Source organism: Sorex araneus, chromosome 1 (genome assembly GCF_027595985.1).
Source record: "Sorex araneus isolate mSorAra2 chromosome 1, mSorAra2.pri, whole genome shotgun sequence".
NCBI lineage: Eukaryota > Metazoa > Chordata > Mammalia > Eulipotyphla > Soricidae > Sorex > Sorex araneus.
The window spans coordinates 416477747-416504233 of NC_073302.1; the positions used below are offsets into that span (position 1 = coordinate 416477747).

The following is a 26487-nucleotide window of genomic DNA, read 5'->3' on the forward strand; positions in this document are numbered from 1 at the left end:
AGAGCAGAGTCCCTACACACGTCCCAACATTAGACATGAAAGCATGAAAGTACACATCTCAAGAGGGGAGATGCGGGCGACACGAGTGCTTGGGTGACACTTGTGCTCAGGCACCACATATGTTTGGCCACACGGCTCAAGCAGCACAAGGGCTCAGGCAGCATATGTGCTTCTTTTTTTCAAGGTGACTTTTATTGGGTTTCTCCAACCTGCCCCCGGGTGGGGCTTCTACCTTGGTTCGATTCCCAGCATCCCATATGTAAGGTCCCCTTACTGCCAGGAGTAATACCTGAATGCAGAGTCAGGAGTAACCCCTGTGAATAGCCAAGTGTCAATTTCCCAGGAGGTAGCCTAGGGGGTCTAGCCTCCTTAGGGTTCATTGCTGGTACCAGGTGAGGGTCTTATCAGGCCTTAGCACTGCACTGTCCTCCCATTTTTCATCCATTACCTCGAGCGGGCACCAGTAATGTCTCCATTGTGAGACTTGACTGTTTTTGGCATATTATCAAATATGCCACAGGTAGCTTGCCAGGCTCTGCCGTGTGGGTGGGATACTCTCGTTAGCTTGCCGGGCTATCTGAGAGGGGTGGAGGAATCGAACCCGGGTTGGCCCTGTGCAAGTCAAACACCCCTACCCGCTGTGCTATCGCTCTGGTCTTAGTTCCTGTTTTCTGCAAGATTGGTCTTTTGCAAATTCAGAGCTATTACTTCCCAGGAAATTTAGTGCCATCGCCTGGGGTCTGGGGAGGGGGCCTTCCCTATCTGCCTGCTGCCTACATCACCACCACCTGTGAGGTATGAGTGAGGATGAATGAGAGAACAGCTGGTAGCTGGTAGTTCGGGGTGGGGGTGGAGACGGCAAGACAGGATAAGTGAGGACTGAATGGGAAATAGAATCTATGAAATCACACTAACTTCCATCTTTATTTAAAATTTATTAATTTTGGCATGCATATGCTACCCAAACCCATGTGCTGCTTGTGTCCACGTGGTCGAGAACATGTGGCATCTGGATGTCACTCTTGAGATGTGAACTTTCCTATCTAATGCTGGAATGTGTTTAGGGGATCTCTTCTCCTTGGAGAAGCCAGCACTCTCTTTTGTGTGCATTTCTCCCTCCCTGCCTCCTTCTGTCCCTCTCCCTCTCTCCCTCCCTCTCTCTTTCTCTCTCTCTCTCCCTCCCTCTCTTCCTTTCTCTCTCTTTCCCTCCTTCCCCCTTCTCAAAACCTTCAAATAAAACCTGTTTTACTTCAAAAAGCAGAACAAAAACAATTTTCTTTCTTTCATTAGAATTTAAATTTTATCAGAAAAATACTTTAGCTCACTCTACTGTCTTCAGTATCTCTAGAAACTATTAAAGTTCCTGAAACATGGGATAAATACATATTGATTGAATTATAATTTTTTATTGAATCAGTGTGAGATAGAGCATTACAAACAACAATTTTCTATTAATTGCTTGATTTACTAGCCTTGAACATCTTTTTCAAATCTATTTTTTCTACGTGCTTCTGTGCTGCTTTATTAGTAGCTTTAAAATTATAATTTTCTGTGTCTGTCTCTCATCCACCTTCAGACTGGAATCTCTTGTGAAGAGTGATCAGTATCATGGCGGTTGGCACACAGTAGGTAAGTATAAATGCTGAATGAATTTAAATACTAGGTGATGAAATTCTATCACTTTTCTGTTTCATTATAGGACACGAATGTCACATATGCTGAAAGTCAGGTAGAGCAGTATGTACAGAAAGGAAGTTCGCCAATCTTCATAACTGTGCATCTGCAAAGTCTTTCCTCTCATCTACTTTGAGAGAAAGCTGCAGGTCACAAGTAGGTGTTTTATTCTGAAGTAAGCTGTCTAATGCCAATTGGACTGACACCTTTGACCTCTGTGCTGAGCAGATGGGTCAGGGAGAATGAGACAAGCAAACACTTAAGGAGACAAACAAACACGCCAAGACTGTCCAAGCTTTAGGGCCACCTGGGCAGACATCAGTGAGATCACAGGTTTATTCAGTACAATATTGCTCACCCACTCACCCTGAATCTCAATACAGAAGCCATTGTTTAAATTGAACAGCGACATTTAGGACAGCTAGTAAGCACATCAACATTCAGTAGGTACAAGAAGAGCAGAGGCTGCGGTTGTCCAGCTAGCCAAACAGCAGGCATCCTTAATTTATAAAGTTGTGACAATTTCCAATTCTATCCTTGCTTACACTCCTTTTACATTTAAAAGATCCTAAATTTGGGCTGAGGTGATAGCACATTGGGTAGAGCATTTGCCTTGCATGCAGCTAACCCGGGTTCGATTCCCAGCATCCCATATGGTCCCCTGAGCACTGCCAGGAGTAATTCCTGAGTGCAGAGCCAGGGGTAAGCCCTGTGCATAGCTAGGTGTGACCCTCCCCCCAAACAAAAAATAAAAGTTCCTAGATTATTTTATACTGTTACATCCTGAGTGAATTTTTTGCTTGTCCTATATTCTAAGACCTGTGCCTTTTTGCCCAGGGTATAGTCCTGACCTTGGATTTGGGAGATGGATTTTTGTTGCAGGGACACTCTCACACAGCAACTTTACATTGTTTTTGTCTTTCTCTTCATAGAATAAGTACATAAATCTTAGGCATTTTAGTAAGAATTTTAATCCAATCACAGTTTGAATATCCAGTATCTACCCTACTCCCACATTTTCTTTGGGTCAATCATTTTACTTAAAGAAAACATATGACTCTAGTAGGATCTTGCAGAAGGACTTAGGGAGGTCAAAACTAACAATATATCCAAAATCCATCAACTCCTTTTACAGAGAATTATTCCTGGAATTTTTTGTATAATACCCTCCCTATACCTCCCTTAAATGAGGCATTGGTTATAAAAATTGTGATATTGTTTTCCCTTCTAAGATTTATAGCCAACTGTAGAGCAGAGTTTCAATAAGAAGTTCACAGGATAAGGCAGAGAGCAATGTGTTCAATAATTAGCTCCAGTCCCAAAACTTTCATAAGCCCAAACCTTAGTTGTGATAAAATTAAACTAAAAGAAATAAAATACAACCAAAAGGTTAACAGTTCTCATCCTCTGAATGAGAAGGGCTGAAACTCCATTAGTCCGGTGTTTTTCTGTAGTCCATAACCTATTCCAGTGCTCACTACACTGCAGATATTTAATAAATATTTGTGGGAGGAAGAGTTGAATCCCTTCCTACCTAGAAATGGAATTTTGTTGTCACATACCCTATCTTGATACATTTGTCGATCCCTTAGGACATACTCACTGTACCAAGGCTAGTTGATTTATCAACATCTTATACTAGGTGAACGTGTGTGGCAGAGGAGATACATAACAGAGAATAGGATGCAATAGAAACAGTGTGGGATATATGATCGGTTTGAGCACCTTCTCTACTATTCCTTGTTGTGTCATCTGAGAACTTCCCTTAACTCTGAAACCTACTTATTTGAATGGGAGCAGTCCCACTCCAGCTGTCGTTCCAAAAGTGCTTACGTGTGATAGTGTTTGCAAATCGTCAGACAATATAGAAAATGTCAATAGCTGCTATTTCAAATCTAGAGTCTTGATGGGTGAAGTGGCTATGCTTATGTAGCTGCAGCAGGAGCACAGTGACCACAGAGCATTGCACTGACCACAACAGTGATAACTAGTAGCCTGCTTATGAAGGCAAATGCAAGGAGGGAGATAATATGCCTGTGATGTTATCTTGACCATGTGCAAGAATCGCATGTCACATAGGCATTGTTACATCTTCAGACTTATTTTTTATTTATTTATTTTTATTTATTTATTTATTTATTTTTAATTTTTATTTTTTTTTAAATTTTATCACCATGTGGAAAGTTACAGAGTTCTCAGGTTTATGTCTCAGTTATACCGTATTCAAACACCATCCCTTCACCAGTGCCCATATTCCACCACCAAAATCCCCGGTATACCCCCCGCCCCCCACCCCAACTGTATAACTGATGAACCTCACTTTATTTTCTCTTCACCTTGATTACGTTCCATATTTCAACACAAAACTCACTATTGTTGTGGGAGTTATATCCCCAAACAAGATAACCCAGACTTATTTTTTAGACACACCATTCAGCTAGAAAATTTCAGAGAATGATGTTCAGCAATCCTCTACTGAGGATGGATACATAACCCTGAGGTAAATTTAGGCAGGAACAATCTATTCTATTGCCTACAAATTGGCCATGAGTGGTGCTGGTATTTTCACAAGTGATATAAATCCAGACATGACAAGAAAGCCAGAGGAAAACACTTACACTAATTCATTCTTTGGAGGCTAAAAGTTGAAATGCAAATGCCCATCCCAGAGTTACTAGTCAAGTGATATTAATCACATATGTATGTATCAATATACCTGTCCCTTGGGCTGGAGTGATAGCACAGTGGGTAGGACGTTTGCCTTGCATGCTGCCAACCTGGGTTTGATTCCCAGCATCCCATATGGTCCCCTGAGCACCAGCAGGGGTAATTCCTGAGTACAGAGCCAGGAGTGACCCCTGAGCATCGCTGGGTGTGACCCAAAAAGCAAATGTATATATATATATATATATATATATATATATATATCCGTCCCTTTCCTGACAGAGGACAGAAAGTGCATTGCCTGCTAGAGAAGAGATGTAGGGTGAATGGGGGGCCAGGGAGACCCTGGAAGAAAGAAGGAACACAGAAAGACCACATTGGAGCATCAGAGATAAAATCTATTAAAAGCTAAACTTATGTTAATTCCAATTATTGTGCTAGCTAAATATATTAATTCATGGTCAATTACAAACTTACTTTAAACATCTAGAGACAACCAGCATGTACAAAACATCTTGTTCTATTTCTAAAAATAAATGAGGAATTTAAGTGGAATCACACTTTTGAATATCTAATTTATTCAACATAGCAACTTGTTTGGTCAAAATACCTTCCTGTGCATGTTCAGCGATCACTCCTGACAGTCTCAGGGGCCTTACATGGTGCCAGGGATTGAACCTGCATTGGTCACATGGAAGATAAGTGTAACCCTTACACTTACACAGACAGTAACCCTCTGTACTAGGGCTCTGGTCACAGAATTTTCTTTTTTTTTAAATTTTTTTTTGGGGGGAGGGGGCGTCACACCGGCGATGCACAGAGGTCACTCCTGGTTCTGCACTTAGGAATCACCCCTGGCGGTGCTCAGGGGACCATATGGGATGCTGGGAATCAAACCCAGGTTGGCTGCTTGCAAGGCAAACGTCCTACCCACTGTGCTATCGCTCCAGCCCCGATTATTTCTTTAGAAATGATTTCCTCTTTTTCTGAAGTGAACACTGCAGATTTAGCAGTGACTACTTAGACATGCAAACATTTGATTTTCATATAGGCACTTGGCAGAATCTTTATGTGGGATCATAGGATCCTGAGCACATGAAACATTTCTCATTTCGGTAAGGAGAGGAAACAGATCTGACTCTTAAGGATATCCTTTCATTCAACATTTCTCTGGCGCGCTTTGGGAGATAATCAATCTTCGTCAAGTTGAAGACCTAGGGAATTTACAAAGCCCTTCGGAGATGTCAGGATTATTCTAGGAAAAACATTTTTGTCCAGCTGTTAACTGTCGGTGAGTATGGGAGGAAAGTCAGAACTCTAAAAATTTAATACTTTGGGGAATGAGAGAGTGTTGGAATTTAGAGGGAGGTACATTGGAAATTATGATCATGAAAATCAGAACACAATAGGAAATGTATCGGCTGGGTTCTTAGGTGAAAGTAACACAATACTATCATGTTAAGAGAATGTATTAAGGGAAATTATGCGGCTCCCAAACTTTCTGGGAAGTCAGAAAATAGACACTGGTAGCTATGGAAGCAAAAACAATGTCTATGTCATACATTAAGGTTAATCCAGTAGAGACTGTGCTAAGTGCTTATGCAAAACTTACCTCCTTGCTGCCTGGCATGTGAGTCTAGAACGTCAATACCTTTACAGCCCAGATCTCTCTATGATTATAATTTCCAGACAACAGAGTTCCCTTGGTACCTGCTTCCTCATGCTTATTTATTTCTACATAGAAATCTCATTCTGGGACATGTGACTGGCTTTATACTAACTTCTTGAAAATCTGGGAAAGAGATTCTGACTTCTATCATAGTTATGTGGGATGTGATAAGGGAGATGACCCAGATAATCCAAAAAGAATAAAAAGGATTATGGTCACATAATGACAAAAATGTTTTTATTAGTTCTTACCCCTTAGACAATGCAGATCTTCAGTGGCAGCCAAAAATAGCTCCATAGTCATAAACAAATCTAGGCTATATCACATATGGACAAATTTTATATAAATGTCTCTAAACATTTCTGGCACCATAACCAATTAAGATAATGCCATATGTTTTTCACTATTACCTAAAGACTTATGGAAGTTTTAGAAAATATATCTTGCAGTTTGAAAAAAATTTATTCTTTCATTTTAATTAATTTTAATTTAATTTAGGGAAATGGTTTCAATATTAAGATATATGGTAGCGATACACAAACTTACTACACCCTACCACCACCAAATATCTCTGTTTTTATTTTCTTTACATAATTTTGGATTTTGGTCTATACCCAGCAGTGCTCAGAGCTTACTCCTAGCTTTGTGCTCCGGGATCATTCCTGGCAGTACTCAGGAAACCGGTGGTACTGGGGACTGAACTGGGGTCAGCCATATGCAAGACAAACACCTTAAACTGTTACTATCTCTCCAACCAATCTCTCCTTTTTATAATAAAAACATATCTAAATAAAAATTTTGTGGATATTGAAAACTAGGCAAAATCTAAACTATTGTATTCTCTCCTCACAATAGTACTGCTCTTCCCCATTACCCCCTGAACTTTATTGTAAGGTTTATCTGTTTTCTTTTTTTCAATAAGATGTCAATTCTACTAGAAGATATCTCAGTTCTTTCTGAAGATAGATTTACAGTTATTTATTCCAAATTTGAAAATGTACCCTGGTATTTCTCAATCCTATTAGGCACTATAATGTTTTCTTAGATTTTGTATATCTGAAAAGTCTTTATTTTACTTGACTTTTGGATCCAATAGTAATCTCTGACTTAATTTTTTTATCTTCTAAAATGTCATTTCATTGGATGTATTCATTTTTGAAGTGCTATGATTTATGATTTATATTCCACATATGAAAGAGATCAATCTGCCACTGCTTGCTTTCTTGAAAGAAAACTTTTCTATGTTTAAAATTCTAAATTGGTGGTTCACACTTATCAGCAACATAAAGATGTCCCCTTTTTTTCTTCTGGTGTCTAGTCTTATGAGAAGTCTGCCATCAATTGAATGATTCCTTACATCTATAATACTTTATGAATCTCTGTTTTAGACAGAATTCATATTTGGATGTTTTTCAAATCTGCTGTCACCCATGGGGCCAGCACTGAGAAGAACCCTGTCTAGTTCCTTAGTATCTCACCATTTTCTTTAAATTGATAGATTAAAAATTAGATTCTCTAACTATTCATTAACTTCCAACATTTTATTTCAGAAGGAATGTGTAGTTCTAGTAAAGAATACATTGAAGATGCACATATTTAATTGTCCACAGAGTTTAGTTCGGCATAGCAGAACTGCCTAGGGACTATTCAATGTTACGTTAATCTATGGTGTTTGGCATTGATCTGTTGAAAAATCAATGGGGTCTGTGCTTTGGAAAAACGAGAGCACTAAATTAGTTTCACTGGTTCACAAAACGGGAAAGTAGGTCATTGCCCGACATTTCAGTAATTGCTGCTGGATCTGAGGCAGAGTCAGTGGCAGATAGGGAGGACGAGGTCTACTGCCCAGAGCTCTGGGGTGAGAGAAAATGAAATTGTGTTTCCAAGAGGGACTAACCAAAAGCAGAGTTTTCACATGGGAGAGGAGAAATGCCCTGTTCAGCCTTTATCCAAGACTAGAGAAAATAAATTTCTTCCACATCATATGGTTTGCTTTAGTTTGAATATGTCAGAGAAATTTCATTTAATTATTTTCCAATTACTTTTTACTTAAAAAAAAAAAGATGCTTACCCATTGCTCCCCTGAGAGTACTTGCGGATTCTGTGTTATTTTATTTCTAACATGTTGCATTTCAAAAGACTTACAGAATTGATTCTTGGCAGACAGAGAGGGGGTTAATTAAGTCAGGGTGGGTCGTGTTCTAATTTTCCATGCTTAGTCAAATGGAGGTCTTTTTAATTATAATACTTAAGTAAAGGACTAAACATTTTACTTTAATAATTATAAATGTTGCTCTTTCATACTAAGGTCAAATGAGAAACTTGTAAAAGACCCTCTAAGGGAAGTCACTGATGATTTCAGAGGAAAAAGAAGACTGGCAGAGACACACAGGCAGGAATGGCACAGCTATGGCATTAACTTTCCAGGTATATGTGTAATACTAATGTGATCTTTGGTGAAGACCAGATTGTATACTTAACCAGAGCAGGAATTACTGAAGTAGGAACAGGAAATATCTCTCTCTCTTACTTCAAATTTAACTTTACCATTCACTTCCCTGACTTCTAATGCTTCCCTTTCATTCTTAAGATCTCACGAATTCCCTTGTATAAATTCTGTTGGTTAATGGCATTATTGGCCCTTGGGGATTGTTGTAGGTCACAACCGCAATATCTCAGGGGTCACTTCTAGTGGTATTTGAGGGACCCTGTGATGCTGAGATTGAACCAAGTTTCTCGTATGCGGAGCGTCCAGTCCTTTAGCTTTCCACCCTAAGCCTTCCCTGTTGCTTTTACTAAAAGACAAAAAAGGTCTCAAGGAAGAAGATTCAATCTTCATTAGTTGAGGGTCAGAAGGTGGTTGTATTTTAGCACTGAAACCTTTCTAAAAGATTGTTTACCTTACGTTCTTGGCAGTGACCTTGAAGGTGACAACACCATGGCAATGCCATTACATCTTCTAGAGACTTTGGTAGGGAAGAATAATAACGTATTAGAGATCTTGCTATGTGTGGGTATGTGTTCTTATAGTCATTACATTTTTTAGAATACTCTTCATGTCATCATGCATCTGGAAAAATCAAATGGATTTGATTGTGCTATATCAAATGGAAACTAAATAAGAGACAAATTTATGATCCTACAATTTAACTTGAATAGTTAAGTTCCACTGGAAAGCCAAATACTTTATCTCTCTAACTTGCGTTAAGCCTTTTCTGCTATGTTAATCCTATGTAAAGGATTCCATTGGGAACAGGTCCATTAAAGAATATGAAATATAAGTAAAAACCAATCCAGGTAAGATACACTACCCAGATCTCACTTTGGGGTAATGAGATTATTCCTCTAGCTGCTGAAACTGCAGTGAGGAAATAGTCCTTAATCATCAACCCTCAGGAAGTGTCTTGACTGGAGAGATGCCTCGCCTAGAACATCCTCTTTCTATAACAGACCACAGCAATAACTAGTCAGCTGTTAAAGCAATCTTGCTTTAATTTAAAACAACCTTGAATAGCATTCCAAATTTCCCATTGGGTCAGTTGAGATATTTGCCCATCTCCACTTTTATTTCTTCCTAAGAATGCTGTAATAATATGCCTGCATGTAAATCTGCTTCAGTTCCTATTTGGGGTGGAAGAGTGGAGAGAGGAAGGAAGGAAGGAAGGAAGGAAGGAAGGAAGGAAGGAAGGAAGGAAGGAAGGAAGGAAGGAAGGAAGGAAGGAAGGAACAAAGGGAGGAATGAAGGAGGGAAGTAAGGGAGGAAGTAAGGGAGGGGGAAGGAAGGGAGGGAGGGAAGGGAGGGAGAAAGGAAGGGAAGGAAAGAGGGAAAGAGGGTGGGTGAGGGGAGGGAGGGTGAACTTATCCAGTATTTAGCCACGCATGAAGTATTTACCTTCTTATCCAAGTGTGGAAAAGAAAACAATACTGAGAGTGGACAATAATTGTAAAGGAATAATTATAACAAATTATATTATTGTATGGCATTTTACAGGTAGCAAAAATGGAAAAAAAATAGTAAAGGAAAACATTGTTAGACATTTTATACTCAAGAATTTCAATTTACTCATTTTCAGTCCTGGAAAAAACTTGATCACTGGGATCAACTGGATTTTTTCCAGCCCAAGGCAAGGCTAGGAAGAAACCACAGAAACCCAGATATTGTAGGACATATTGGTGGTGAAACAATCTGACCACTTTCGGTTAGGAAGTAGATCTATACTGAGAAATGAACACTGGGTCAGCTTTTGATTTAGTAGGAAACGATTAAGGCAGAAGTGATTGCATTCATGTTAAAATAAAGTGGTCTCATTAAAACAACTCTCTAAGGAAGGACAGGCATGGATGTAGACATCTACTGAATCCTTATTATTTTCCATAGGTTTCATATTCATTATTTCCTTTAATTAACCGATTAATCTTCACAAAATCCTAAGAGTAAGATTTCTTTATACTCATGAATTGAAAGTTTAGTAGCTTGTCCAAGGTCAGATTAGTAATTGGTTGCTCTTGAAATCAAATCCTGATTTCTAACCCTCTATATCAGGCTCATCTGCCAGCATCACTCTAACTTTAGAAGTGAAGTTATAAAAGATTATTAAAGACAAGAACAATAAATCCTATTTTTAGTTTAATATAGTGCTTCACTTTAAATTTTAAATGAGTTTGAAACATCAAAGATCATGGAATACTGACCTGTTCCAAGTTAATAAATAATGCTTAATTTTTTGCTTGAGCCAATAAAATGTTAAAATAAATGTGAGCAAAAACATTCAGTAAAGACACATTTCTAAATCTTTTCATCACAACTTTTAGTCAGAAACACCAAGGATTTCCCACCTGTCTCTCCCTTTGTAAATGAGAGCAATCTGCTCTAGGTCAAGTTTCCCTTTAGTTCAAAAACAACAAACACCTACTGCCATAAGCCTGTATAGTTCTTCACCAACTCTCTATCCTCTCTTTAATGTGAATATTTAACATTTGAAAGAAGTGGGAATGAAGACATGTGTGTTTGTGGGGTGTGAGGAACAGGGGGAATGCAGGTAACAGGCAAATTCCCTGAAATACTACTGACCAGGGCAAACAACAGAAGGTGCAGGTGCCTGGGGAACCTGGAGCTAGTGATGGGGAGCATTTACAGCTCTTTGCTAAATTCTTGTGTTGGTTTAGATGAATTGGCTTGTTCTGGCTGGTGGCACAGTCCATAGGGAGTCTGGATTCTATCACATATGCTTGTGATCACTGTATCACTCTATCGCTGTTATCCTGTTGTTCATCAATTTGCTCGAGCGGGCACTAGTAATGTCTCCATTGTGAGACTTGTTGTTACTGTTTTTGGCATGCTGAATACACCACGGGAAGCTTGCCAGGCTCTGCGGAGCGGGCGGGAATCTCTTGGTAGCTTGCAAGGCTCTCTGAGAGGGGCAGAGGAATCGAACCTGGGTCAGCTGCGTGCAAGGCAAACGCCCTCTCCGCTGGGCTATCGCTCCAGCCCAAGCTTGCAATATGATGTTATAACAGTCATATTTTGAGTTTTAGCTGGGGACAGAATCAAGAGACTATCAGCGGGGCTGGAGCGATAGCACAGCGGATAGGGCGTTTGCCTTGCACGCAGCCGACCTGGGTTCTATTCCCAGCATCCCATATGGTCCCCTGAGCACCGCCAGGAGTAATTCTTGTGTGCAGAGCCAGGAATAACTCTGTGCATCACGAGGTGTGACCCAAAAAGCAAAAAAAAAAAAAAAAGAAGAGAGAGACTATCAGAGCAACTGCCTAATCACTCATACCAGACACCATTATAAGCATTTCATAGAGATGATGTACTAAATCCTTGACTGGGAGAACCGTATTATAAGTACCCATTTTTCAGATGAACTGATTGACAAACAAGAAGGTGAAATGAAAATTTAGTAGTGCACGTTGGGGTCAGGGTTTGAACTCAAGTAGCTCAGCTCTCCAGTTCCTGCCTGTGCACATAATGCAAGTCATAACTGCACATGCTTTCCATTTAATGACTTTATACTTCAAGTCATAAACTTCACATGCTTCCCATTTCAATGATGGTTAACTATGTGCTTATTTGTTTACAAAGATCACTAAAAATGCTTGACTCACCCCACAGAATTGCAATCAGCTTTTTCTACCCCCTCCCACCTGCCCCTGTAAAAAAGCCAGTTGCAACTGATGTCAGTTTCTAATACTTTAAAATACTTTTAAACATCTTCAAAGACTTTCTTGTGGGAGATTTCCGTGCTGTTCTCAGAATATTTTCCTTAACCACTGTGCTACTTCTCCAATTTTTTCTCCAATACTCTAGACTCCTTTGGGTTACACTTCGGTGCCTGTATCATTGGTATACTGGGGAACCAATACAATTATCCTTGCCATTTTGCTAGACCGAGCACTCCATGAGGATAACATTCCTTTGTATAGGACCTTGCCATCTGTATATCTTTATCTGGCTGTTGATTTATATCCTTTAGTATCCTTTGCAATAAATTGGTGATCCAGTGAGTAAACCTTTTCCTGAGTTCTTGAGCTATTGTAGCAAATGAACTGAGCCTGAGGATGGGTCATGGGTCTGATTTATAGTCAGCTAGTCAGTTAGCAGAAATAGAGGTAACAGTCTGAACTTGTGACTGGTATGTGAAGTGGAGGGCAGTCAAGGGATAATGAGCCCTTAACCAGAGAATCTCTGTGTCTGTGGTGTCGGAACTGGGTTGAATTCTTAATAGCCCTTACTGGTATTTCAGAACTGCTTGTGGTGAGGGAAAACTTTCACATTTACATTGGAAATTGTCTGGGAACTCTTTTAAATCTAATATTTAAAAATATTAAAATCTATGTATGGAAGAATTGCCCTGAACTGAGTAATCCTCTTACTTTTCCTGTAAGACCTTCTACTAGCAAAGGAGAGCAACAACAAAACTTGAAGATATACATATGTCTGTTTGAATAAATGCATGAAAAAGTTGGAAAAGCACATGGTAAAAATAAGTTTATGCTACTGTATGGAGCCTAATATAATGTGTTACAAGCTCTCAAGAGCTCATGGGTGAATACCCTCCGTTTGCTCCAAACATTATATAAGTTCTCAGCTGCAAAATCTGTATATTTTCTGCTAAAAAGGGTTTTGGAGTTTAAGGATGTCCACAGTACAGAGTAGTTTTATTTTACCTAGGACCTAAGGGAGTGCTATAAAGAAACTACTCATAATGTGAGAGACCTTACTTTTATGCTCTTTTTGGAGAGAAAAAGTTTGAGCATTCAAGATTTTTTTTTTACAGATAGGACTGGCATGAGGATGGTATGGTGGAGGTACTCACATTACCTTAAAAATCAGGGATGAAAAAAAATCAGGAATGGAGACCTGAGCATATGTATGTTTACTGCTATATTTGTCTGCTAGTCTTCTGTGCTCAGGGAATGCATGGTGAAGATCCAGATGGGATTTGAGCAGAAAGGGATGGGTTTTCTCTGTATCACTGATATTCTTTACCTTATCTGGTAATAGAAAATCAACAAGGGTAATAGACCAGATGGGCACACATTTAGATAAATCAAATCTGGAACCTAGCGGAGAAGGCATAATGGTATCTTTTAAAGTGAAATTTTATTTATTAGAGATAAGTAAGAATAGAATAGCTGATTAATTATTAGCTAACAACAAAATTATGACTATAGGCAAAAATAGCATCATTAAACTACCACTTGACTTTTAAATTTCAACTAAAGATCACCCAGAATACATTGAGGGTCTATTTTAGGACAAAAAGAGAATTAATATTCTATTAAAGGAAATTTAATGACTAACTTCAGTCAAAGTGGAGAAGAATATATGAACTCTATTCACCCCCATTCCACCAAAGGTGATACAGGTTCACAGTTCTTCGTCTATAATTTTGGAAACCAAAAGTCTTTAATAATTCATCTGGTAGCAATAACTGATCTTTATTCTCTTGGCAGCAAAATCATATCTAAACAGATATGAAGCTGTTTATAGTCTTGACGTATTCCACTCAGTGTGAATCATTTATACATTTTTGCAGAAATATGAATGTGCTTAATTTGCTCTAGTCTGGGAAATTGCTGTTTGCTCTCCTTGTAGTGTCACTTTTCTATACACTGACAAACTTTACATTCTCAAACATCTCTGGTTACATGGACAATAACGGCCCCATGCTGGATGTGTCTTGTTATGCCACAGAGAGATCAATATGCATGTCAAAAAGCAATCAATCATTGTCTGCACAAGAAAAGACATAAATTTCTTATTAGATTTCAAAATAAATGAGGGAGATTATCAACATTATTTCTTATTCACGTGTTTAGAAGTTTGATTTTCCACATTTTTAACCAACACAGTTATCCTGGTTTATAAATATTATCATCCTTTACACATGGATTGTATTCATTCTTATGATGAAGGTTAAAGGATAGTAATTTTTTATTTTTCATCTACCTCAGCCAATAAATTCTAGACATAGAAGCTAGGAGATTCTCAAAGATGGATAGTTATAGACTTGGGTCAGGTATAACTCCTTTTGAGTAGACAATAAATCCAAGACAAAGGGGCAGGTGGATTTTCCTTCCTAAAAGTTAGTCAATGATAGTCATAGATTTGATGGTCATATTTATTTTTATTTTACTTTCTTCCTCTTATTAAAATTTTTAGTTCAAGGCTCCACATAGCATCTAAGCAGTGGTATGTCTGTTATAAATCACTAGCCAGTTAGGCTGGTTAGTGTGGATGGAGGTAGAAAAGCAAGGAGGGATTTATTTTTTTGAACTTGAATTTTGGTGAGGATGCCAAGCAGGGCTCAGTGGACTTGGGGATCTGGGAACAACAGGCCACATTCAGCTTGCTGAGTGTGTTGGCATGATGGTTCACTGTTTGGGTCTTATTAATATCTTGCTGGGCTGGAGGCCAAATGGGCATCCTGGAAAGCTATGGAACAAAAACAATGAGTTATCACCTCACCTCAGTGAGACCAGTATACAACCACAAGAACAACAACAAAAAAATCAGTGTTTGCATGGATGCATGGAATCATATATTGACAGAACTATCAACTGTATCACCATAGTTGGAAAACAACATGGAAACAACTCAGACAACTAAGAACTAAGCTTCCATATGATCCAGCACTTCACCTTCTTTTTTTGGAGTTGGGGGGGAAGGGGCCATACCCATCGCTACTTAAGGTTCAATCTTGGCTCTGCACTCAGGGATTAATCCTGGCAGTTTTAGGAAACCATATGGGATAACAGGGATGAAATTTGGGTTGGCTGCATGCAAGGCCCTCAGCAATTCCACTTCTTGACATCTATCCCAGGGGTCAAAACTCTATTTTGAATAAAACACTTTTCTCTTACATTTGCTGCAGCAATTTGGAAATTCACAATTGCCAAAACACACACACACAAATCCCAAGTGTCTAAGAAGAGATGACTGAATACAAAACCGTGGAATACATATGTACTACTCAGCAATAAGATTTAAAAAATCATGCAATAAGCAAACGACATGGATAGATCTAGAGAGTATCATGCTGAATAATGTTAGCCAGAAGGAGAGGGAGAGACACAGAATGATCTCTCTTGTATGTGGGACATAAAGCAACACATTAAGGGAATAAAACATGTGGCCCCAAACAATAAAATCTCAGAACTGGTCTATAGAACTAAGCGTAACATGGTGGAAGATAGAAGTTGGTTGGTTGAGGTGAGACTGAGCAATGGTGGCAGGAAGCCGATTCTCTGCTGGAAGTTGTGGTGCTGGAACTTTTCATGCAGGAAACCCTGTCAGTAACATTATTGCAAATTATAGTTTCTTTAATGTTTAAAAATCACATAAAATATAAAAGGGTACTAATGCACATGTAATACCACCAATGGCCCACATCTAGACTTAAAACCAAGCTCCCGGAAGTATGTGGCCTCAAACTTACTTCTCCCTCTGGGGGAAGCTGGCAAGCTACTGAGAGTTTCCTTCCCACATGGGAGAGCTTGCAAACTCCCCATGGTGTATTCATATGCCAAAACCAGTAACAATGCTGGGTCTCATTCCCCTGACCCTGAAAGAGCCTCCAATGTGGCATCGTTGGGAAGGACGAGTAAAGGGAGGCTTCTAAAATCTCAGGGCTAGGACGAATGGAGACGTTACTGAGACTGCTCGAGAAATTCAACGATCAACAGGATGATGATGATGATGATGATGATGATGATGATGATGATGATGATGATGATGAATGCTTTCTTGGCAGGTAAACATGGTTTCAGAAGGATAAGTATCTCTTCTGCTAAGAGTAAAGGGTGGAAGAAGATGGATACCCTCAGTAATGCTCTGGGAGTTTTCACTTATATCTATTTTTCTGTGATTTTCCTTTTTTCAGAACAATCTTCCTGTCCCCAGACCTGCTGTCTGTTCTACACCAGGTTCACATGTCACTAATCCTTGGAAACTCCCCTGAATTTACAATGCCACAGCCATTCTGACCACTACACTAGAGAGCACTACAATTCACAATGCAAAACTTGCATCTAGAATTATTTATTGTTTCCATGGGGATGGAGCGATAGCACAGCGGGTAGGGCGTTTGCCTTGCTCGCGGCCGACCCGGGTTCGATCCCCGGCATCCCATATGGTCCCCCAAGCACTGCCAGGAGTAATTCCTGAGTGCAAAGCCAGGAGTAACACCTGAGCATCGCTGGGTGTGACCCAAAAAGAAAAAAAAATAGAATTATTTATTGTTTCCAAATTAGACAAATAGATTATAATCAATTTTTGTATTTAGAAATAATTTTCAATAATAATTCAGTGATTAAACTATATATATCCTGATTGAATAATTTTTTTAAATGTAGGCAGTAGCTCATTTAATTCATATTTAAAACATAACCATCTGTGTCCCTGGAAAATGTAGAGGATAATTAATATTTACACACTCTATGTGTATCTAACTGATACTCCATTTTCCATAGATCAATTATTTCATTTAATTGGAAAATGAATGATAACTGCTTCCTAAAGGAAACACTTAAAGAACTTTTAGCAATGAGTATTATAGTATAGCAGGTGGTCTCAACTCTGGTTTGCGCCCTGCACCACATGACATCCTTAGCATCAAGCATTGCTGGGGGTAGCTCTTGAGGCTCCTGGGCATGTCTGGAGTGGCCCTGCTGGTCCTTGGCACTTCGTACTCTGAGCACCACAACATCCTCACATCCTAGCATTGAACCATCAGTCTTGTTGGATGAGTATTGCTGGGAGTCTCCCCCAGACATCCTCAGCACCTTTGGGATGCTCCTCCTCCCAAATTGAGTTTTGTAATTTTCAGCCTGTGGTCTATTTTAGTTAATTTTTATATATAACCTGAGGTTACCTTATATTTAACACTATATAAAAACTTTTTTCATGTTAATTGAATTTGAGGAGGACTGGTTATGAGTGCGGTTACTCCAGCAGATTTATATTAATTGATACTATATTATATGGTGTTTCTATTCCATAGTTCATTTGCTTGATATGCAAGCTAATTATATGTAGGCTAATTGGCTAGTTTCCAATTAAGAGAAGGAAATGACTGACCATGCATGAAGTACTAGGTAATGCAGAGCAGCATACAAATCACTCTTCCTGACTCTCCGTAGATGCTGGGCCACCTTAAGCAGCTGCATTTACATAATGAGATCAGAGCCATACTTTATCAAGTGCATATTTGTAATTAAGTAGTGCGTATATAAATTAATCAGAGCAGAGGTGATAATAAATTGAAAACATGTCAGTTCCTGCAAGCATCTCTTCAAATTATACTTATGAAAAATAATGAATAGACATATCTTGATGGAAACTGATAGATAAAAGGTTTCCTAAGATTATTTTGAACCTTAATATGTTTTCCCACCAACCTTTAAATATTGAAATATATATTGACTTATTTCTTAGGATAGAATAAAAACAAATTTTACTGTTATCCTGAATAAAATAAAACAACTCTTTTTTGATGATTTTGGGCCAAGAGTGCTCAGGGCTTATTCCTGGCTCTGTATTCAGGGATCACTCCAGGAGGTACCAGGGATTGAATCTAGGTTAGCTTTGTGCATGGCAAGCATCTTGACCTCTGTACTATCTTTCCAGCTCCCAAAACAATTCTTTTACAATAAATATTTTTGAGGAGAAAAGAGAAAAAAGAGAACAAAAGACTTCAGAATGAAGTGGTGGCATGTATATGTATATATATGTGTATATGTATATACACGTATATATGTATATATACATATGTATATGTATATACATATGTATGTATATATATGTGTGTATATATATACACATATATATATATATACACAAGCTAGGCAAGTGTCCTGCCCACGTACTGTCACTGCAGCTCCTCATCCAGGGCACTTTTAAAAATCCTGAGTTTTTTCTAAGTATGTTTTTTCTAGGCAGACCCTGGCAAGATACCCATGGCATATTCGATATGTCAAAAACAGTAACAATAGGTCTCATTCCCCTGACCCTGAAAGAGCCTCCAATCATTGGGAAAGACGAGTAAGGAGAGGCTGCTAAACTCTCAGGGCTGGGAGGAATAGAAACGTTACTGGTGCCCTCTTGAGTGAATCGATGAACAATGGGATGACAGCGATACAGTGATATATAAATATATATATACATAAATTTATATGCATATATGTACACACACCCAGTTTGAAGTATATATAGATTTTTTTCAGAAATTGTAAAATGTTTATTATAAGGAAAATGTCTAATAAATCATTATTATAAAGTGTTTTAAACTAACATGTCTCGGGAAGCTTGGGAAAGGTCTTCAGTGAAATGTAGACCTCAATAAGGTCTTAATGCTTGGGAAAATATTTATGAAAAACGAAAGCAATTTTTTTTTGTTACTTTGAAGAAAGAAGATAGATGAGAGAGACAGAACACAGATCAGACAGCTGTCTATGCCATTAAGAACTTTTCTTAGTGTCTGTCTTTTCAAATCTTTATAAAACACACAGATTAAAAAATAAGTATTGCTGGACATCCTGTGAAACCAGCAAAGAAGACTCATCTTAATCCTGGATAAATAAAACAAAAATTGAGGAAACTCCTGCAGAGAACATACACATGGCATGGGAGGATATTGAAGTCAGCACCAATAGAGCACAAATCATGGAGTTTTTTCACTTTGATTGTGAAATTTGGGTTTGGATCAAATTTAACCTGATCTCTTGAGATTCAAACCTTAATGCAATATCATTCTGGATTACCAATGGATCTAGCTGCTATAAATATAGAATGAGGCAGACACATTTACTGACCTAAAAATGTATCTCAAAATATTATTAAACAGAAAATGAAAGTTGAATAATAGCACCCCATTTCCCAATGAGTCCACTGAAAGTTGAATTCCTGGGTGATGGTGTAATTCTATAAATGTCTAAGATTGGATTCAGATACAAGAAAACAGGAACCAATGACCAATCAAAGAAGCTCTGGTACCTGTACACAGTAGAATACTACTTGGTCATAAGAAAAGATAAAGTCATGCACTTTGTTGATGGATCTGGAGAGTATCACTGTGAATAAAGGGATAGTCAGAGGAAAAGGATAGACACAGAATGATCTCTCCGATATGTAGAATGCACTTTCTTAGCACTGTTGTAACATTGTTGTCCCTTTGTTCATCGATTTGTTTGAGCAGGCACCAGTAACGTCTCCACTGTGAGACTTGTTACTGTTTTTGGCATATCGAATACGCCAAGGCTAGCTTGCCAGGTAGCTCTGCCATGCGGACAGGATACTCTCAGTAGCTTGCTGGGCTCTCCAAGAGGGACGGAGGAATTGAACCTGGGTTGGACACATGGAAGGAAAACGCCCTACCCGTTGTGCTATTGCTCCAGTTCAGTATGGAGAATATAAAGAATATTTCTAGGGGAATAACATGTCCAAAGGCAATAGAAACAAAGAGTAGGAGATTTGGTCTTTAGCAGAAAGCTTGCCACTGGGGTGGCAGTGAAGTTAGGGAAAAGAATAAGCGGATCTCGTGGTGATTCAATAAAATTAAAAAAATTAAAGAAAAAAAGAATAAGTGGACAATGTTGGAATGAAAAGTGCCTGTTAGGCAGACTGGAGGGTGGGAGGGAAACCGGGTTAATTGGTGGAGGGAAGTAGACACTGGTGAAGGGATTGGTGTTGAAATATATAAGCCTGAAAATAATCATAAGTAACCTTGGAATGCTCTAATTCATGGTGATTTAATAAAAAATAAATACAATAAATTATTTTTTTTTAAAAAAAGAAAGCAGGTTCTGGCATGTGAAAACATGTGGAGCCGAAATGGAAAAAGATCTGGAGAGGATAAAGTTAGAATTGTAGAGGAGCCAGTAGAACAGACCTAAGAAAAATGGGGGCAAATAAGGATACATAATTTTAATGCCTAATGAAAAATATAAATTGGACCCTCCTGTTGAAAAAGAATGAAGAATTTCAAGATTGGGAGTAAACAGCTAAAGTCAAGGGAGTGGGGATAAGGACATGACAGTTCCTATGTCTCAATCTCTGGGACACTATATATGAGCAGCATTACATGCTTCTCTCTGACTCCTTTAGTTTTCAACTGTGGTGGAAGATATGTCTTTTTTCTTCCAAAGAAAATATTCAGAGACATTAAGGGTTTCCTTATTCCAATCTCCTTACTGAACCTCTACCCTTGCCTCACATGAGCCGAGCAGTTTTGGAAGGCAGCTCCTGCCAATTCTCATGCCGAGAGTCCCTACTAGCAAGTCTCTTCATTCACCTGAAATATCTCATAAATGTCTGTATAATTTCCTGGTGGCTAGGGAAAGCCCCGTTGCTCTCTCGCCACCCTCATTCTGTTGACTCAGGCTGCTCCCCTGTCCAGAGCGACCCATGCCATGGATGGACAAAGAAGAGGCCGTCAGGCTGGTTGGTTGATCAGTTGTCATTTATCCCATCCTCCCCATGCACCTGTTCCAATCTCACTAAGCTCCCCTTAGTCTCATACTGCCTGTCATTCCCTTCTCCTGTCTCTCCTGCTCCTCTCTCCAAGCTCCCTCTTAGAGCCTCATCTCTCGTCCCTCCATGCGCCTGCTCCTGCATTTTCCTCCTACATTCTTCTCCTTCTGTCTCCCTTCCTAGTCTCTCCATGTTCCATCTTGCTGCCCTGGTCTCTCTCCCAACTCCCTGCATTAGGGGTAGTATAGCAACATATCAAAAGCCCTTCCTGATCGCCAATCAGGCTCAAGTTAGAGATACATTAAGCTTGTAGGGTGGCTAGCCTGGAGACATCTCACTATAGATCTCAGACTACAGTGCTCAGGCCAGATTAATCTTTCCTAACCCTAGCAGGGTCCTACTTCAGTTGTTACTCTTTGGATCATGACAGAATTTGTCCATGACCATGCTTTTAACTTATAGTTGAGTATTATGGCACTTTGGCCACGCCCAATTTGATGCCAGAATAGCTCACTGCTTGCCCTGGGTCCATCCACTCCCCTGTAGGGACCCTGCATTGGGGGTACTAGGAAGTAAGAGCAACTGAGGTTTAGGTCTAGAGAACAGATGTTCCAGGGTAATATTATCTGGAGTCAATTAACTCACAAATTATAAAAGCATAGCATTAAGTGTCTTCCTGTATCTATACAAAAAGGACACTGCTCTGAATTAACTATGCAAAGGACTTAAGGAGAAGAGCAATATTTGCAAGTTAACAAAGTACAAAGAAAGAGCTTAGAAATAAGCACAGAGGAATGGGAGCACTGTGATGGGAGTAACAAATAAACCTAAACCCCCTGCAGCGAGGCAGAAAGGACAAACCAATGTCATCCTACAAATGCTATCACAACTTACATTACTCACTTATCTCCAATAAAAGTATTATCCAACCTGTTTGCTCTATGAATTGAGTGATGGAAAGAACACAGGTTTTTGCCATACAGTAGGTTTTTAGTACATGAGTTAAAAAGTTCAGTTTTGTCCAAATCCTGAATGCTCCTGAGGAAGTTATTTAAGTTCAAAAAATTTCAACTTACACATTGAAAATAGTGAAATAATTATCAATTTTTAAAATGTCGGTGTGGTTAAATGAGTGGAAAGATTTAAAAAGATGAGCACATGATTTTTATCTTTTATTTTACTAATGTGTGCATTATATTAATTGACTTGAATATGTTGAACCCTCCTGGCACCCCTGGGGTAAATCCCATTTGATTGTGATGTGACATATTGTTGAATTGTTTCCTAGGATTCTGTTAATAATTTTTACATTGATGTTCATCAGGAAGAGTGGTCTGAAATTTTTTCTGGAAGTGCTTTCTATCTTATTTGGGTATTAGTGTAATGTTAGCTTCAAGGAAAGTGTTAGGAAGGATTCCTGTGTCTTTGATACTTTGGAAGCACTTAAGAAGTAAAGGCAGTAAATCCCTGAAGGTTTGAAAGAACTTATCAGTGAACCCAACTGGAAATCTGTTCTTGGGGAGATTCTTCATCACTGTTTCAATTTTCTTACTTGTGATTGGCCTGTTCAAAATTTTCTATTTCCTCCTCATTAAGCTTTGGGATATTATATGACTAATAATCTATTCAGTACTTCTAGGATCACCAAAGTTGTTCAAGATCATGCCATCCACCTAGAAACTACAAAGCACAATGAGGAAAATATCAGAAGAACACCCAAGATCAGGACTCAGAGGGGTCTTCAGTGACACAATGCCACTGGCAAAAGCAACAGAGTAAAAAGTAAATAAGTGGGATTGTATCAAATGAAAGAGTTTCTGCATGGCAATAGAATCATGACCTGAAACCAAAGAGCAGCCAACTAAATGTGAAAACAATATTCACATTAAACACATCAGATAAAGGGTTGGTATTGAGGATATAAAGAAGTACACACACGCTCAACAAAAACAAATCCAAAACGCCCATAAAAACGGGGAGAGAAAATGAAAGTCAGCTCTCGAAGAATACAGGCTGATGACTGATAAGCACATGAATACATACTCACCATCATTTATTACTAGGGAAGTGCAAAGAAAAAGTGAAATGTCATCTGATACCAGTTAGAATATTACACATAAAAAATAATGGGGACAACTTGTATTGGTAGGGAAGTGGTGAAAAAGGAACTCTCATCCACTGCTGGTGGGGATGTTGTTTGGTTCAAATACCTTGGAAAACAGTATGGAGAATTATAAACTTAGAATTGAGATACCATATAACCCAGCAATTTCACTTTTAGGTGTTGATGCCCAGGACACAAGAACATTCATTCAAAAAGACATATGCACATATTATTTATTGCTTCACTTAATACAATAGCTAAGATATGGAATAAACGCAGGCATCTGAGGACAGATGAATGGATTATGAAGATGTGGTATACATCCACATAATGGAATACCATGTAACTACAAGAAATGATGAAATCACTCAATTTGCTGCAAGCTGGATAAAACTGGAAGATGTCACGTTGAGTGAAGTAGTCCAGAATAAGGGCCAACAGAAGATGGTTGGTCTTCTTACCTCACTTACCTGTGGAATATAGAATAATTGGATGAGAAAATGCAATGCACTAAAAGGGGATGCCTACATCATCCTTAATCCCAGAGTATAGGGAGAAGAGGAACAGAGAAGGAAAGAAATTAAGGGAGGAGTGGCTGGAGCGATAGCACAATGGGTAGGGTGTTTGCCTTGGACACGGTCGACCCAGGTTCGATTCCCAGCACCCCATATTACCCCTGAGCACCGCCAGGGGTAATTCCTGAGTGCAGAGCCAGGAGTAACCCCTGTGCATTGCCGGGTGTGACCCAAAAAACAAAAAAAAAAGAAATTAAGGGAGGAAAGAAGATGAGAAAGTGAAGTAATGGGGGATAGGGGTCAGGGTCCTAAGCTATACTAATGTGGAGGAGTGGTAGCACTATAGCACTGTCATCCCATTGTTCATAAATTTGCTCGAGTGGGCACCAGTAACATTTCCATTGTGAGACTTGTTCTTACTGTTTTTGGCATATCGAATACACCATGGGTAGCTTGTCAGCCTCTGCTGTGTGGGCGGGATAATCTCAGTAACTTGCCAGGCTCTCCGAGAGGGATGAATGAATCAAAACCGGGTTGGCCGCATGCAAGACAAACACCCTACCCACTGTGCTGTGGCTCCAGTCCTGGAGGAGTGATATGGCTATATATCCAAAACAGAGTCAACAACACTGAAAATATGAGATAGCAAACTATAACGACAGAATTTTAAAGTGTGACTATCGAAGTTGCAGGCTTGAAGGGAAAGGTTGCGGGAGAAAACTTGGGAACACTGGTGGAGGGAAGTTGACATTGGTGATGGAAACCCAAAAGTAGATTCTCCATAAGATTATATTTCTAAAACTCAACTAGCAATAACTTTGTAAATCATTGTTCTTTAATCAAATTTTAAAAAACTTTAAAAAAAAAGAGAATCTGACAGGATAGTTAGGACTTTCTTCTGCATGTTTTCTCTGTTGTGAAATGCAACATACAGGTACTTCTTTTATTTATTTATTTTCTTGTTTTATAACTTTCTCTGTTGCTTCTTAATCCACTGGAAATAATTTCACAACGTTACACTTTCAGGAAGCTTCTTTATTACTTCCTTTGGTTTCTACTTCCTTAGGTAATAAAGGCTCAATCTTTATCAACAGGCCTTCACTTGTTGAACTTCGAAGGAAAGCATGAATCACAAAAGGTCCCAAACTCAGTGGTCTGTGCCTGCAAACTTCATTTATAACTGCTTGCAGATTGGCAATTATCTGGTCACTTGGCATATCCAGTGTTGCAATTTTGGTTTGGAGAAAGTTCTCCCCCTCTCTTCATCAACCTTGATTTCATGTCCAGTTTTAAATAATTCAAGCATTTTGGGAATGTCACGGCCAATGGAATTTCGGCTTAATTTTGGAAATCTTTTTTGCAATTTCTTCCTTAATGGATTAAGCTCAGGCATTATTTCTGGAACAGCGACATAAAAATCTGGTTTAATTTCATCATCCAAAACCTTCTGAATCAAATCTGCTCCTCCTGCAAATGCAGCTCCGTTTTCTTCTGCTGTTTTAACCTCTGAGGCATTCCCTGTAAATACAACAACTTTATTGATTTCTGAAAGGAACGGATATGGGAAACCAAGAACACTGGCAAACGGCTCCACTTTTTTCTTCTTCCCTAATGCCATATCCAGTGTCAAATCAAGATAGACACCTTGCTTTGGATTAGTAAAGTCCAGAATCTGGTATTTCTTAAGCAAATGAATAGCTTTCTCCACCTCATACATCTGCCTTGGATACAGGCGTTTTAAGTAGACATCATCCTCAGGTTCAGTTTCCATGTAGGGGTATGACTTTATTTTTTCGATATCAATTGTTTTTTCATCCGATGTTTTCCCTTTAGCATCTTTTTTGGACTTTTTTGCAGGCTTTGCAGCAGCAGCAGCAAAATGTCTGTTAGGCACTCGAAGATACACAGAACCAGGATAAAGGGGTGTCTGACAAACCATCTTGGAGAGACTATGCCTTTGAAGATGTATCAAGACTCTACCGAGGCATCGCACGGCCGCGGCCATGTCGGCGATCCCGGATTGTGTGCACGAAATGTGTCCCCACGCCCGCACGGAAGACAAGTGTTCAGCGGTTCCCGGGGACGGAATTCGAAGGAACACAAGAGACACGGGCGGGAACCGCCGCCGGGCGCCCGCGACCCGGGCGTGGGGGACAGGTACTTCTTTTAGATAAACACGTTTTCCCATTTCTAGCAATGTCCATTAATTTATATATTTACAGATTTCATAATAATGCATTTTACAATTGCATTATATATATGTGTGTATACACACACACACACACACACACACACACACACACACACACACACATCAGAGTCTCTTAGTCTCTTGCCCGCACGCCTGGCTGTCTTCCCCGAAGCCCCTCGGAGGTGATGGGCTCCAGCTTCCCTCCCCACTCCAAGCAGAGCTCCCAGCGGTCGAAGACCACAGGAACCTAGCCACAGCCCTGCTCGAGACCCCTCTCCACGTGATTGGACAGGCCTCATGCATGAAGGTACCAGCAGAAGAACGCAGGTGTGTGTAATCCCATCAACAGCCAACATCCAGAGAGACTTAAAAGCAAGCTCCCAGAAGCGATATCTTATAGCCTTCTTCTCCCTCTGGGAGAAACTAGCAAGCTTCTGAGAGTTTCCTGCCCACATGGGACAACCTTGCAAGCTTCCCATGGTGCATTCATATGCTAAATCCAGTAACAAGGGGATCTCATTCCCCTGACCCTGAAAGAGCCTCCAGTGGGACATCTTTGGGAAGGGCTGAGTCGAGAGAGACTTCTAAGATCTCAGGGAAAGGACGAATGGAGAGGTTACTGAGCCAGCTCGAGAAATCAATGATTAAAGGGATTTCGTGATTTGTGATATATATGCATACATATAATACAAG

General features: G+C 39.4%; 1 protein-coding gene across 1 annotated transcript; it reads right to left on the bottom strand.

The window, feature by feature from the left end:
• Positions 1-24564: 24564 nt before the first annotated feature.
• LOC129405794 (39S ribosomal protein L1, mitochondrial-like) lies at positions 24565-25635 on the bottom strand. The gene is given in 2 exon segments (XM_055143243.1): positions 24565-24856; positions 24859-25635. Coding segments are annotated over 2 exon segments (981 nt in total). The 5' UTR covers positions 25609-25635; the 3' UTR covers positions 24565-24625.
• Between the last annotated feature and the right edge of the window lie 852 nt (positions 25636-26487).